This window comes from Saccostrea echinata, unplaced genomic scaffold (assembly GCF_033153115.1).
Source record: "Saccostrea echinata isolate AGI-Se365-2 ecotype Australia unplaced genomic scaffold, CSIRO_AGI_Sech_v1 ptg000025l, whole genome shotgun sequence".
In the NCBI taxonomy this organism is placed as follows: Eukaryota; Metazoa; Mollusca; class Bivalvia; order Ostreida; family Ostreidae; genus Saccostrea; species Saccostrea echinata.
The window spans coordinates 19,160,910-19,177,586 of NW_026889774.1; the positions used below are offsets into that span (position 1 = coordinate 19,160,910).

Consider the following 16,677-nt stretch of genomic DNA (forward strand, 5'->3'; position numbering starts at 1 on the left):
TGTTGATGCAATTGAACAGCTCTCATCATTATTTACAAACATATAAGGTTTGATAAAAATATCTTTGAAATTGAGATAATCATTAAATTTAAGAAAGTAAGGTCAAGGTCAATGGAAAGGTCAAGGTCCAAAAACCTGATGCATTTGAATAGCTCTCATCAATATGTGTCAGCATATAATGTTTGATAAAAATATCTTGAATAGTTTCTTTGAAACTGAGCAAAATGCAAAGTGTAATGGAAGGACAGAAGACAGACATGACAAACACTATATGCCCCATTCATATTCATGGTGGGGCATAAAAATTGCCTACCTCCTTCCCTTTTTTTAAATCCTGAGTCAGAAGAAAGCATTCTCTTAAAGATGGCCTAATTGATTTATTTTGGAGAGTAAGTTTGTGTGACAAATACCTTTCTAGCTCACTGAAGCAAAAGGCTCAAGTGAAGTTTTTAGATCAGCATTGTTCTTCCGGACATCTTTCTGGCATCTGTTGTCTCCTAACTTTTTACATTTTCGACATCTCCAAAACAATTAACCAAACTTTGCACCCCAAGACTGACCATGTTGTTTTAACACCAGTGGGGATATATACTGTATATATTATATACAGCTGTAGGGATATAGTTTATATACACCTGTAAAGATATGATCATTCTAAATTGTAATGTTAAAATAAGTACATGAAATCTCATTAAAAAGATCGAAATAGATATGCAGTATAACTTTCTAATATAAGGAACTTAGATAGAAGTATTAGGGAATCTTAGTTATAAGGAAGTTTGATCTTTTCCCCATAAATCCTCATAACTCTTCCTTACTTGGATATAAAGAATTTCAGTTATAAGAAAATAAAATTTCAATTCCCTTAAAAACTTTCTTAATATAAACATTAAGTTCTACTCTAAATATTCATTCACTTGCAAATTTGGTCTAAAAGGGAGAGGTACGTGTTACCAAAATAATTTTGTAGCAACAAATAAGAACTATCAAATGTTGTCAAAACTCAGACTATAAAGACCATGTGACTTTTCTCTTGGAATTAAGATTTTATAAATTTGTGAAAAAAAAATGATTGGAGTATTACATGTGTATTAGCTATATTCCAATTGGAGTACATGTATTATGCCTGGCTGGCTAAATACATGTAGGTCCATTTGTACTACTTGACTTCCATGATGACATTTTTATTAAAATGAATTTTTATTTAAAAAAAAAATGTGTAATATTCTGTTGATTACAATGTATGCTTGTGAGACTTGTTTAATTATCATATATATAATCCTATAAAGATGTTAACTGTGTGGGACTCAGACCTCACCCACTGACAGTTCAAATGGTAAAATATGATAGAAATCATGCAATACTGTGGCTAGCAGTCACATCTAAAATGCATAAAAACTCAGTACTACCTGATTAATGTTGTCTTCTCTTTGTCTGATATAACCTAATTATGACTTGAGGCAGACATCAGTTTACGGGGCATCCACCTCCATGTTCTAGTCAGAGTATGTGAATGTTAATGCATTTTTTAAGTAAAACATTTTTCAATGCAGGAGAAAACTCTTCTCTACAGAAAATCTGCTGTGGTACAATTGATACATGTAAATGACGGATGCACGAATTCCATGGTACTTCAATGCATTTAGAGTTATCTGCCCTTTGATTTAAAGAAATCCACTGTGTTTTTCAGTTTGTAACCAATTCAAATATTCTTAACATTATATTAGATAATATATGAATTAATTCAGTACTTTATATGCATGTGCTTTCCCTATTTAAGTAAATAAGCCACAGTGATTTGACTGCATGTTCATCAATAATCTGTTGTCTTTGAATATCTATTTTCCTGGGGGGAAGATGATGTATTGTAGGGTATAACTTAATTTCTCTATATCAAAGACACCCCCCCCTTGATAAACTGCTATATATCAAATTCCCCCATGGAGGAGGTTCTGCTGTAGATGTATTGTAGAAGATTCTGTACAGTACACCTTCCTACATGTGCATTATCAATCCTAATTTTACAAGTACATTAAAGACATAATTAAAGTTGCTTTTATCTCTATTTTCTCACTACCTATAATTGAAGAGTTTGAATGATTGAAGGACCTTTGTGCCATGTTTAAATCTGTACATCTCTTCTACATTCAGGATCTTTAACATTGATATCTCAATACAGAACGATATGTTGAAATGAGTTGGCAGTCCCACCCACTTTTTGTACCGCTGTAATAAAAAAAATTGGGAGGCATATAGATTTTGCTTTATCCATGCATCTGTCTGTCCATTAATCCATTTGTCTTCAAAAAGTTTAACCTTGCCCATAACCTTAGAATGGTTGGTGCTAGGGCTTTTCCATTTCACATGTGTATACCTTGTAATAAGACCTTTCTTTGGATACATTTCATATGTGTATTCTATGTGACCAAACCTTTTTTTGATACCAACATTTTTGACTTTGGATATTGACTTACTTTTGAAAATCTTTAACCTTGCTCATAACTTTTTAATGTTTTTATTGATTGAGGCCCAGGCTTTCATATATCACACATGTAATCCTTATAAAAAGTCCTTTCCTTGACAATTTTTGACCTCCTGACCTTGACCTTAATTAATCTTGCCTATAACATTTGAACTGTTGGTGCTTCAGCTTTCATATTTCAGCTTTATATTCATTGTGATAAGACCTTCCTTTCATACCAATATTTTTTACCTAATGACCTTGACCTACTTTTGAAAAACATTAACCTTTGTCATATGACAAAACCTTTCAGTACCAAAATTAATAACTCTTGACCTTGGAGTTTGACCTACATTTAAAAAACTTTAACCTCAGTCTTGAGCTGCCACACAGGGGGCATCACTGTTTCACAAACACATTTTCTTAATAAATTGTTCTTTATGCATTTTAACCTTTATCTCAAGTATGTGAATTTTTTTCTTGCACTCAGTGCACACTATACTTCAGAACCACAATCTGTGCTGCCTCATAAATAAAACACATAAATATTTCTGAACTTTATTTAAACAGACAAAATACTACACCCTACAAAGCAACAAATGTAGTATGAGCTTAGAGTGAGAAAATGAAGAATCAAAAACAAAACATATCAACTATAGCTACTCAATACTTTCATTTCAGTCACTGTGTTGTCAACACATAACTAATCAGGAATTGCAAAATAAAATATCATTCCTTAACATGATTAACACTTTTAAGACTTGTTAATAAAGATTTTTATATGCAACAATTGCAAATCTCTTTTGTGAAGTGAAAAATTAAAGTCAAGCCAATGAAATATAAAAGCAACAGAGTAAATAAATTAACATGACCATTTGGTACAGCAAGATAATAGATTAAAAACTAGATGTATAATGAACTCTTAAGCTCTCTCTCTCAGACTTAATCACTCGTAGCAATGAAGAACAATAAGTGTTCCACTTAATAAATATCAAGCACTAACCAATTCTTTAATCTGCATCACAATTATCTGTGATTTATGCTTAAGTACATAATCAAATTATGTTGTAAGTATGATATCTCAACATACTAAAAATGGATTATCTGTCAGCTGTATTGATAATTAATGTAATAACATAGTCACATCAATGTATACTTTTGTTAAGATCTACACAAACTTTACCCCAGTTGTAACTAAACTTTCTCAAATAACTAATTGTAGTTTGGAATGCAAGCAATTGCATGCAATAAGTTACAATTCATAGCACTTAATAAGAATGTATGCATAAATATCACCAATAAATAAATTTAATTTCATGATTTCTTTTTTTACACTCTACAACCTTGTCTTTACATAATTCATTGAGATTAAAATTTGAATTACAAGACTGTGTATTACATATGTACACCCTATGAAAATTCAACTCCTCTTTTCCTAGTCACACAAATAAAATGTCAAGCCCTTAACGATGCCATTTTGATTACTAATACACCTACTGAAAAAAACATTAAAAAGTAGAATAAATTAAGAAGTACTAGAATTTATCTCAAGAGATTACGCAAGCTCTCATGGTATAAATGTCTGAAATATATAGTTTTTTTTATTGCACAATTTTGTTGAGTTAGCTTAATCAAACTCTGAATATTAAATATGTTTGACTCTCTATAAATCCCTATTCTTTTTTTTTTTTTTAATATCTTTTGAGAAGATTGTACAAATACATCTATACGACAAATGACACCACTATTTACAATCCAAACTACACTAAATTGAAGAAAAATTCACAAAACAGTACAATTATTTGGACAAAATAAAAAAAATATTTACAGATTTTGAGGATTTTAAAATTTTATTTGGTTATAGCAATGAAGGGTTTGTGAATTGTTTTTGCTGAGTTTAGGTTAAAAATTATTGCCTATAATCATGAACAAGGACATGCATTCAAAGGATGAAACATAGGTAATCAAAGATTACGAAGCTCACCTCAACGAATACTATTTGTACACAAGAGAACGTCTCATACTAGATGAATTTTTAAGCGTACTTCATTTCTAGATGCAATATCCATGCAAGCTCAGTCTTGGTAGAATTTAATTATACTTGGGAACGAACCTGCATTAAAAAGTTTAACCTGGTCATTTGTCCATAAAATATAGGTCAGATGCAGCATCCAAGGCAACTCGGGTAGTTTGCATCTATGCAAGTTTGGTCAAGACAGTCCTACAGTTACTTAGGAAAGGACTAATTCCTTAAACTTTAACCACAATGCCAATCGCAGCCTATAGCATAAGCACATTTCATCTTCTTCAAAATGAGCTAAATAATGATATTCATAAAAATTTTGATGATTTAATTATATGAAACTTACCTAACAAAATTTTAACATACGTACATTTAACTGCTGTTCTATTGATGAACCATATACCCCCATCCCTACCTAATAATGAAAAACTATAGCTTAGTGCAGGTTCTTAAATAAATCTCAATGTTCAGCCATGCAGGGTCATTACGTTACATTGAATTTACAGGACACAAAAAAAGGAATTCTATACAAATACCTAGTGAGATATGTACACAGACAACACTGAGTATATATAATATATATATATATATATATAATAAAAATAGTACATCTATGGCAAGGACACAAATATCTCTCTCAATAACACTTCAATTAGTCCACAAATAAATTATCATATATGTAATATATGTACCATAAACTGTACAGGAAGGGGCTATATATTATTTCTTTTCTTGTTTTAAACAAAAAAAAAATGTTATGTACATGTGTATCGATTCTTCTTTCTCTAAGATTTATTAAAACAAAAATATATTTTCAGTGGGAACCACATTTCATGAATCACAATTATGCTTCCTCAGTGATCTATAAAAAAAATAAGGGGTTAAGGAGCATAATCAGTAGTTGTTTTACCTAAAAAAAAAAAAAAAAAAAAAAAAAAAAAAAAAAAAAAACTACAAAAACAAAAATGTCAACATTAACATCTCTGTAAGTAGCTGACATGCTGAATAAGTTCATCAATTGATTTTCAGAGTTACCTAGCAACTTAATTTCCACTGCTCTGTTGGCTGTAAACGAGCAATAATGATGAAAGTTACATGTATGGATTCAGGTATTTCATGTCCAGCTGCTTTTGTAACCCAGGAAATAAACAATTACGGCACGGAAACGTCAACACAATGAAATGACATTTAATTTAAAACTCAAAATGTCATTCATGACAGGTATGCCCGGACATTGCAATCCCTTCTTTTTATGGATAGTCAAAATAGCTAAAAAAGCATTCAATTAATAAAAGCATTTCTTACTCAGTTTGCATCTGCACTTTTTTTCTGTGTTGAAGATAATGAAAGAGGGCAAAATGAGTCAATGAGAAGACTGAGAGAAAAAAAAATCCATGTACTCTTGCTAAATCAATTACATAGTAAGTACACACTCTGTTTCATTCAACAAATGTGCAAAATTTATCCAACACATTTGAGCAGAAGTTGGTGGGTGGACAATAACAATTTCATTATACCAACAAAGATTTTAGTACTGTACATAGTAATGTCTATGCCCTTTAAAAAGCCAAGAATTTCAGGATGTTTTTCAGTCAGAACACATCAAGTAAACTTATTTTACACATAATTTATGTACATCTACACAGATTCTTATATACAGAATATAATTAATTTGTAAAAAAAAAAATATCTTGTAAAGCTGTGCCTCTCCTTCTCTTTCAAAATACAACTGCACAAACCTCTGAGATTTGTCATAAGCAAATCTGATGTCATTCAAAAAAGAATAGTTTTGTACAAATTGGCATTCCTAACTGCAAGAGCAGACACCCATTAATACTACTAACAATTCACATTTTAATAATTGAAGAGTTAAAATATCAAAGAGAGATCAGGGGGAAAAATGAACATGAGGGGGAAGCTTCCATGGCAACTACTAAATTACACAAGGTTGACAACATAATAAGAGTACCAGCTCTAACCATCATCCGAATAACAAATCTCCAAAAATATATCATTCTCACTGTTTTATATATACAGTCAGTATCTATGTTACACAGAGTTGTCAGCACTGCTGAATCTATGGGAGGGATGGATACCAGTTGATCCCTGAAAATGGGTACCAATTAGCACTTCGATGAAATGTTGAATCACAATACACAGAAAGATCTTCCTTAATAGATGATACTGAAGCAGAAGTGGCTTTTGAATGGCAAGCAGATTTTCCATCTGTTCAAAGAAAGAAATCATTAAGGTTTCATACTTAATGCTATTTACAACAAATTCTGATTTTTCTTTAAAACATTAGCACTTTATGCAAATATTTAAGAATTAATCAAGATATCATTTTTAGAGTTTCATTGGGATATGACATGAAGTCGGTCACATGATCAAATCCTGTAATGCCCAAAGGGCGTTATAGTAGATTTGATCACATACCGACTTCATGTCATATCCCAATGAAACTCTAAAAAAAAATGATATTTTATTTTTATTTATATTTTACTTTTATTCATGTTACAAGGAAAAATAGGCACTATTTAGACTTTATGGAAATGACGTCATAATCGTAACTTTCCAAATGGCTCGTGCAGTTTGCTTTCCATGTACACAAGAAAGTCTGATCATATGACCAACTGCATGTCATTGAAAATTGAATGTCAATTTAATTAGTATTGTCATATAAGGAAAGACATCGGCAAATGTAAATATTTTATCAGGGATGGCAATGGTTAACCAGTTAACTGACTTATCAGTTGGAAAAAACGTAACTGGCTACAATTTTCAATTAAGAAATAAGGTATCATTTTTAAACATCTAGCGGGATATACATACGGGTTGGTCACGAGATCAAATTCCATAAAGCCCAAAAGGCTTTATAACCAGTTAACCAGAAAACACAGTCAGAGGCCAAAAAGAATAATGAAGTGATAATAGCAAAATACTCCCAGGAATTTCAAAGTATCTTGTGATTCCCGAACATTTGTGCTGACAAAGCGATTGTTTAGTGAAAAAATTGCAAAGTCCCATCAGTGGCTGATTTTATTTTTAAATAAGAAAAAACAGACAGTTTACAAATTGCTGTGTAAGTATATAACGTCATTATTAAATCCATAATAAAATTACAAACAAATCTTCTCTGTTCAATTAACTCGGTTGGAAAAATTTATGATTAACAAAAAAAAGTTTTAAAAAATTATCTGACTGCCATCCCTACTTTTTTTATGCTGACTTTTCATCTGTTTTGAGCCATTTTGAATGAGCATTGATTAATGTATTGAATACTTACTTTTCGTGAACAACCTAGCTGGGTTTAATTCATTTCAGTTTTAATTCTCTGTTCCAAAGTCAGCTCAAGGTCAGAGTTTCCATCGTGAGGTTTTCCACCTCCTTCATTTTCCATCTGAATCGGAGCCTCACTTTGGTCCTTTCTGTACAAAAAATAATAATAATCAACACTAAGGGTAAAATTTCCATAAAATACCACAATCATTCCAGATGTTGTCATCATGCAACTTTCACTGTATTGTTACTTGATATGACCGTTTGGAATAAAGAGTGCACTACATAATAGTGATGAGGGAAGAAACTGTGGCAATTCAAAATATACCGAGTATATCAAAAACACCTTCTACAAGTTATGAAAACAGGGATCACCAAAGACCGGTTTTTACCAATGGTAACCCAAGTTAAAGATTTAAAGCTAATATATTTTCATAAATAAAACAAAAGACCTCAGTGTCTAAGCCGTATCTGTGATTTTTGTGTTGTCTTGCATCTGTCTAGCTGTCTGTCTGTCTATCTTGGAAACTGTTGGAAGCAAGGATTTAATATTTTGCTCATGTATTGCTTGGAACAATAGATTTTACAAATACCAGTTACTGACCCTTTGACCTTTGAGCCTGACCTTTGACCCCACCCTACCCCCTGGGGCCATGATTTGAACAAACTTGAATATACACTACTTGAGGATGCTTCCATATAAATATAACTAGTCATGGGTTTGCTGTTCTTGAGAAGAAGATTTTAAAAGATTTTTCCTTTGTATTCCTATGTAAAACTTTGATCACCAATTGTGGCCCCACCCTACCCTGGGGGGTCATGATTTGTAAAAATTTGAATCTGCACTACCTCACAATGATTCCACATAAGTTTCATATTTTCAAGCACTGTGGTTCTTGAGAAGAAGATTTTTAAATGATGCCATTAATTTTTCACAAAATCATAATTATCTCTCCTTGGAAGAAGGTGTGGCCCTTCATTTGAATAAACTTGAATCCCCTTTACCCAAGGATAGTTTGTGGCAAGTTTGGTTGAAATTGGCCCTGTAGTTCTTGAGAAGAAGATGAAAATGTGAAAAGTTTATGACCACAACAAAGACAGATAGTGGACATCAGAAAAGCTCACTAAAAAAGGATTTGAACAAACTTAAACCTGCACTACCTGAAGATGCTTTCTTATTAATATCATTATAGTTATAACTCTGCAGTCATTTTTAAAGATTGTTTCCTACTTGACCCAATTCAAAACACTGACCTCCTATTGTGGCCCCATCCTATCCCCAGAGGCCAAACCTGAACAAATTTGAATATGCAAGATCCAAGAATGCTTGCACTTATTATCGTTACTCATAGGTCTGCTGTTTTTGAGGAAAAGATTTTTTCCAATATATTCCTATGTAAAATTTTGATCCCTTTTTTGATACTTGATACCCTATTGTGGCCCCACCCTTCCCCAAGGGGCCATGAATTGAACAAATTTGAATCTGCACTACCTGAGGATGCTTGCGTTTCAATATCATTTATTTATGGCTTTGCTGTTCTTGAGAAAAGGATTGTTAAGGACTGTTTCCCACATATTTTTCCATATATCCCCATGTAAAACTTCAATCCTCTATTATATGCCCAATCCTACCCCCGGGGATCATGATTTGATTAGTATTTCCTTTACATGTCTTGATGACGGTAAAATTCTTGCATTTAGTGATGGCTTTTTTTCTCTCACTATTGGGTTTTTTCTGGATACATCAAGGAATTCTCACTTTACAGGGACTATTTTAAAAGTGTATCCAACCTTTTTTCATATACGACAACAATGCCTGAAGATGAACCTACCTCCTCTCCTGATCCACATTTTTAGCATAAATCTGTGCCAGCTGCTGCATTCCTGCCAGGTGTTGGTTATAACCAGGCACCATGAACATCCTGGGAACAAATCCTGATCCCCCTGATCCCAAGAAGGCAGGATGCATAGGCATGCCTGATTGAGGGAACATGCCTCTGACACCTTCAGAACACATGCTTGTTGGGTAAAGTCCGGCAGGAATATTTGGGTTGGAGGCAGATGAGATCTTTGGGTGCTTGTCATTTTCACTGTTGGGCTGGGACTGATGGGCTGGGACTTTGTCCAAATTTTCCATGCTGTCATATTTGCGCATGAGTTTGTCCTTCAAGTGACTCATAGTCTCTGAATGCATATTATCTCTCCTGTTGCCTTGATCCACAAATCGAGTGAAAGAAGAGGTACTGCTGAGGGGAGTACTATTCAACTGAGAAGCCAGTGTGGGCAATTCCTTGGCCACAGAAGAGGGTCTGCCACTGTACTTGGGAATATTCAGCAGAACTTGAGGTGATGAAGCTGTCGTTGTCTGTTTGGGAGACACTTGCAGTGGAAGCTTCAAGAAGCCCATTTGCAGATTTGGAGTGCTAGAATTTAAGTGAGCCAGTAGCTGTGGGTGACTCTCCACAGCTGATTTTGTCTTCTTCTCTTTAGTATCATCATTAATCTTTAATTTCTCCAAGTCCTTATTTGGTATGTCATCCATTGACTGGGATTCATCATTTCTTTCATTGATAACATTATCCTGGGAGGAGACACTTGTGTCCTCATCTATCATTACATCCTCATCCTCAGCCTTTGACTTCCTCTCAGCTTCCTCATTTTCTGTTGATATCAAATGTTTCCTCATTTTGTCAAACTTTTTGTGGAAGACAGAACTAGATTCCTGACTTTCCACACTTGTCTGCTCCTCATCTGTATCCATGGCAACAGGAGAACCAACAGGCTGGTCTGATTTGGCTGAATCTGGATTTTTCTGGTTGCTAACAGGAGGAGGGGCTCCTGCAGCAGCAGATACTGGACTAGATGTAGAAGGAGGGAGCCAGGTGACTTGTTCTGGCTGAACAGGTAATTGAACTGCTGGAAGATTTTCATAAGAATCTGGCACCTGTAAAAAGCAGTTTTAAAAATATGATTTCTTCAAAAATATGTTTAATGCATTTCTTTTCATCAAAAAATAAAATTAAAGTATAAAATAAATAAGGTCCATATGCCATATGTCAAACAAAAATCTAAAATTGATTCTGCTTGACTTCTCAGAAATTCTCTTTAACATTGACTTATGTAAAATAAGACACTTCTCAATGAGGCAAAGCAGAAATCCTTTAACTTTGCACCTAAAAAGTAACAAAGAATTGAAGCTCACTAAAGGAACATTTGTTTAAGATGGGAAAAAAGTATAAGAGATTTCTTACTTTCTTTGTCTCCTGGCTTTTAATCTTGTCTACCCTCTTCACAATGGAGTCTGAGAGACGTGAGAGATATCGAGGGTGACGATCCACCAGCAATGACTTTTTCTTGTGGTGGAGTCCATACACAGCTCCAACACTTCCTCTCCTCATTTCAGGCGACATTGTGTAACTCTCCTGTAAGGCCTCCCGGCTTGGGTCACGAGAGGCCTTCCCTTCACTGTTCATGTGAAAACTGTAACATCTTGGACGCAATTGAGAATGATCATCCATGCCCATGGATCCAGAGCGAGATCTGAAGTTGGGGGATCCTGGTTTTGGAGAAGTTGACGGAATGGGGATAAAATTGTCAGAACTGAACATTGGGCTTCCTCTTAAGCTGTTACCTGCACTATGAGATTCTAATGAACCAGGTTTAAGCTCTGGACTTCTGCTCTCCAGAAAGAAATGTGGGGGAACTGGGCTCGATGCAGCACTACCTGCCAGTGAGGGTGGCATACTGTTCCCACGTAATGCCCCCTTTTCCATTTGGAATCTATCACTTAGGTTATTGATCTTCCTATCCATGTAGTCTTTGTCCATAGTGTAACGTCTGCGTTCTTCAATAGTGTGCAAACGTGGTCGGGAAAGGGTATCCCGTTCCAATGTGTGACATCTTCTGATTGGCTGATCTGTGACAAAACCATAGTAACCAAGGGAGTCTTCACGGTAAAATGTACCATACGGTGTTTTCAGAAGCAAATGGGGGTGTGTTGTCTCCAGGGAGTGGCGCTGTGGAACTATGGGTATTCCATCAAAGATGCCTGAATCATACCCCGTGGCCCCGGACAAACTTGTAGGTATGGAGGAATTATCTGATACTGTTGATCCTTCAGAACTGTAAAAGGATGGGATCAAAAGAAACATTAAACATATATATTTTGAAAGCAGGTTTACCAACACACATTTCAAAAAATTAAGTGTATTCCATACAATAAAATAAAAATTCATCAAATTTTAAATAGTATAATTACATAGATGAATCCACTTGGTCATGTCCATCCATGTTACCCATGGTGTGCTCAGACGTTTTTTCTAATCCATTCTTTTCATTTTGACCTGTAAGAGAAAATTAGAAGTTCAGTTATCAGTAAGTGTTCATGATAATTTAACTTGAAATACATATATGTGAATAAAGTTTATGTCTATTCTTGGTTTATTCTTTCCAGACTTTAATGTACTTTATTTCCATTTTCTTACAATTCTTTGTTAATTGATTGACTTTGAATGTTAACATTCAATATGATTTTCAAATAACCACAAATGACTAACTAATATGTTTTCAATCACATTTTTACCAGTCTAAATTATAGTTCTTTGAATATCTTAGTTGACTTTTCTTACCAATGGATTTTTCCGAGTGAAGAGTATTAAGGGTTCTCAGATCTGTCGTTTTCATCAGGAGTTTGGCAAATAGTGTGTTATCTTCTTTGTGATTGGCCGCAATCATTGTCTGGAGACACTCAGTCAGCTTCATCTGGAAGCTTTCTAAGTGCTCAACATTTCTTAACCCCGGACGATCTGAAAAAGTCGTCAGTGAAATGGAATGATATATATCTGATAGATAGTACACACAACGTACATGTTCAAGAATGTTCTGATTGTTCTTCAGTGCCTTAAAGTGCTATCAGCAGCAAGTAATATAAAGGTCAATATCAAGGGCTAATGAATATAGCCTTTTCACTTGTACATTATTTAAGCAAAAGTTGATAGCAGTTTAAAAATCTCCATATTAGGCTGACAGACTCTAGGTTACCATGGTAACACAATTTCTTATTCATCCAAGTTAGAAGCCAATATTTTTGAGTGACCAGTCCAAAAAATCATATTGCATAACAAAATGCATCTTGTGTTGTACAACAACTGTTGCAATGGCCAAAAGATCAAGTATAGTATCATTTGTTGTTCTTATTTAAATATTCAATCCTCTATTTGCGTAACTGGCAGAGTTTTATTCCTACGTCATAAATGAAGTGACATTTTGAACTATTGATAAAACTACACAACAACATATCCAATCCTGTTGATTCAATGGTGTGAATAAAGCAAATTACACAATTATCAAGTTAACATCCATCTGTTGGTATTTAATAGATGTTTACTTTATGCCTGTTACTTTTTGATCACCTTTTATAATGACCAGATCCCCCCTTTCATATCTTGACTACGTGATTTGAGTCAAGATCATGATGCACATGTGATCAGCAACAACACACAATATCAATACTGTTATTCAAAAGGCATACTCCTGATTAAATTAATTTGTACCAATCTACAACCTTCTAAGCATATTCAACTTGAAAGCAGGTTTTAGTCATTATAAGTTTATTATTGATAATAAATAGCTATGAATATATTAATTGCATTAAGGCACAAGTAATCTTTTTTACATGTTAAGCCTCACATACCTGGAGACAGAAGAACAATGGCAGAGAAAATGGCGATTTCTTCATCGGTCAGGTTCAGTTTGTTAAAACGATCGGCAAAGTCAAACATGGAATCTAGTAAAAACCCAGCACTGCTTGACACCTATGGAAAAGAAAATGTAAATTCATATATTTTCCTAAGAACTCAGTCACAATGACTAATACAGCATTCAATTCTTAGAAAACTAGGACGCAATTACTGACCTTAACAATGGCTAGTTTAAAAATTCTAACTGAAAACCACTACAACTGCAATCAGCTTTGATCTTCCAGTGATTTTTAACTTTTTTTTTCATCTCATATTTTTAATGCCCATTTAAATTGACTCTTTACCATTCAAGTTTATTTCACTGCAGTTTAATTTTTCAAAAATTATTTTGAGAAATCAATAAGTGAAACCAAAACTGTATTGAAATAAAGGGTAACGTATTACAAAACTCAAGAGCAATACCATAATTACAGTACAACTGCTATGGAGTATGTGGAACATTTGAACTGTTTTGCTAAATAAATTATATCCACTGCAAACAAGGATTCATTATTAGTGTGTTCTTGTTTAGGTTATTCTGAAGTCTATTTAATCTAAAGTTACAAAATAAATACATTGCTGCACTATCACATATTTCATATCAATCACAGTCATTTTGTTCGTACTTTCAGCTGGGTCAGTTTTCTTGAATCAGTGTCATAATTTTTTTTGAATGATTTAGGACGGCTTCATAAACAAAAGAAACACAGTAGACATGATTTTCCATAACATGACATGGATAAATACACTACAAAATATATAAATCATGATAAATGCCTATTATTTGGTGATTATCACCCTGCTTCAACACATTCAAATCAATTTTCCTATTCTCTGCCCAGCCTAACCCAATAATTACACACACATATAGCAGTAATGATGCTTCCTAAAAGCAGCATTATTATCACTGTACTGTAGGTTCTTGACTTGGTAGTCATTTATTTTTTATCTACTCTTTGACTATAAAATTTAATAGAATAAACAAAATTGATGGACACATAAATTCCTCTGGAATTTATTTGTATTTGGACTGAAGTACATGTATTAGGTCCCCTTGGCAGAGCTCTGAATAAATATGTTTTTCAACTTCTCACTGAAAAATGATTTTTAAAATGGCATGCTACCATTCTTCTTTCAAGTATATTATGCCTCATATACATTGAAAAGATTTCTGAAATCCCAGTTTCTCCCAAAAATGCTAAAGAAAGTTAATGTAAACCAAACCACAATGGGAACACTCATCCATTCTTAATGGTTATCTTACCTGGGAGACTTCTCTTTTGAACATTTTGCCGCAGGTGAACATCATTGTATTGGATTCAGGGTCAAAGAGGCTGGCCATGCGGACTAACAACACCTCAAATGTAGCTGCCTACAATGCAGAAAAATACAGGTTTGTTTTCACCATCAGAAAATACAGGACATACATGTACCTCAGTACAACATGGTGTGTCGTAGCATAGTACTGATTGATCAATGGTACATAGTTTAATGTCCCAGCCTATTGTGTTGGAACCAATTGGTCAAGTGTAAAATGCAACATCATAGTGTCTTCTAACATGAAGTGAAATAAATAATACTTTGCACGCAATATGATGGTAAATTTTTGGCAATGCTCCGATTTTATTTACAATCATCAATTCTAATAAGCCTAACTTTTTTTTTCATACAAGGTAAAATACCTATCATATATTGAGAAATCACTAATTTTCGTGGGGGTTTAATTTTTGTTGCTTTTGAGGTATGAAGAGACCCACAAATTATGTCAACCACGAAATGCATAATGTCATATACATATCTACTCAACAATTGTTAATCCACGAAATCAAATCCCCATTAACCCATAGTTTTTCCTCAAACCACGAAAATTTGACCCCATGAAAATAAGTGATTTTACAGTAGTGTGAAGAGGGATGTAACCTCCAGATTTATACAAGATTGTTGATAATGGTGTTGCTGTTATTTTCTGAGAATGTCTGATAATAAAAACCGTCACAACTTTATTTGACCTTACTGTAGACAGACCTTATTTATCAAAGCAACAAGTGGTAGTTGATGGTAATGTAATACATGGTTCCTTTATAATAAAGTCAGGATGATGCAATTCATCTGTTCTATAACATGGATTGTGTAATCATGATGGTGTAATGTTTGTTACATTTTGCAATGTAATAATGTCTATGTAATTCATTTAACTTTTTATGGTGTCATCATGCACTGGCGGATTTAAGGGGGGGCGTGGGGGGCGCACGCCCCCCCCCCCCTAAAATTTTCAAAGTATGATATGACTAATATCAATAATGCCATACTTTGGTATATAACAAACCAATACCGCTATTTTTGTGCCTGGTTTTACTCTTAAAATACACGAAAACCCAGGAGCTTCCGGGGGCTTCGCCCCCTTGGCCCCCTCTATTCAAAGTACGATATGACTAGTATTAATAATGCCAAACTTTGGTACATATAAACTAACCAATACCCCTATTATTGTGCCTGGTTTTACTCTTAAAATACACGAAAACCCAGGAGCTTCCGGGGGCTTCGCCCGGACCCACTGGGGGCCTTAAGGCGGCCCCCAGACCCCCTGCCTGATCAAAGTTATCCATGCCCCCCCTAATCACAAATCCTGTATCCGCCCATGTCATGGTAATTTAATTGATTAAACTCTGTGTAATGTTTGTTACATTTTGCAATGTAATAATGTCTATGTAATTCATTTAACTTTTTATGGTGTCATCATGGTAATTTAATTGATATAGACTCTTGATTTTTACTTTACCTTTTACAATGTAATCAAGGTAAAGTAATTCACCTTTAACAGTGTAACTTGATCATCTTGGCTGAGAAGGCAGAAGCCAGGAATAGCCTTAGCAAAGTCCACCACTGACTTAATCGCCGGAGTGAAAAACTCGGACATATCCGACCATCCCTGGGGGTCCTCGGAGGACTGTGTAACATTGCCATTCAGAGGGCAAGCCTACAAAACACCACACAACAAATTACAAAAACTTTATCAAAACAAAATCATGTGAATTCCAAAATTTTATCAAGAAGGATGAGTTGCTAAAATGGATTTAGGATAAACATAACATCATTATATCAAGAAACAAAGAAACAGGAAAACTTGCTTATACAGAAGTCCTTGGGATATGATATCACTGAAATTCTTTATAGCC

General features: G+C 34.1%; 1 protein-coding gene across 1 annotated transcript in view; it reads right to left on the bottom strand.

The window, feature by feature from the left end:
* Positions 1-3,005: 3,005 nt before the first annotated feature.
* The window catches only part of LOC133192095 (uncharacterized), a 37,059-nt gene continuing 23,387 nt past the window's right edge, over positions 3,006-16,677 (bottom strand). Inside the window, exons 8-16 of the mRNA XM_061327948.1 lie at positions 16,314-16,478; positions 14,766-14,873; positions 13,456-13,576; positions 12,392-12,568; positions 12,022-12,106; positions 11,015-11,885; positions 9,596-10,707; positions 7,771-7,912; positions 3,006-6,710 (exon numbers count right to left, since the gene is read on the bottom strand). Coding sequence (XP_061183932.1) covers positions 7,795-7,912; positions 9,596-10,707; positions 11,015-11,885; positions 12,022-12,106; positions 12,392-12,568; positions 13,456-13,576; positions 14,766-14,873; positions 16,314-16,478 — 2,757 coding nt within the window. The 3' untranslated portion in view covers positions 3,006-6,710; positions 7,771-7,794. The remainder of the gene's footprint in view (positions 6,711-7,770; positions 7,913-9,595; positions 10,708-11,014; positions 11,886-12,021; positions 12,107-12,391; positions 12,569-13,455; positions 13,577-14,765; positions 14,874-16,313; positions 16,479-16,677) is intronic.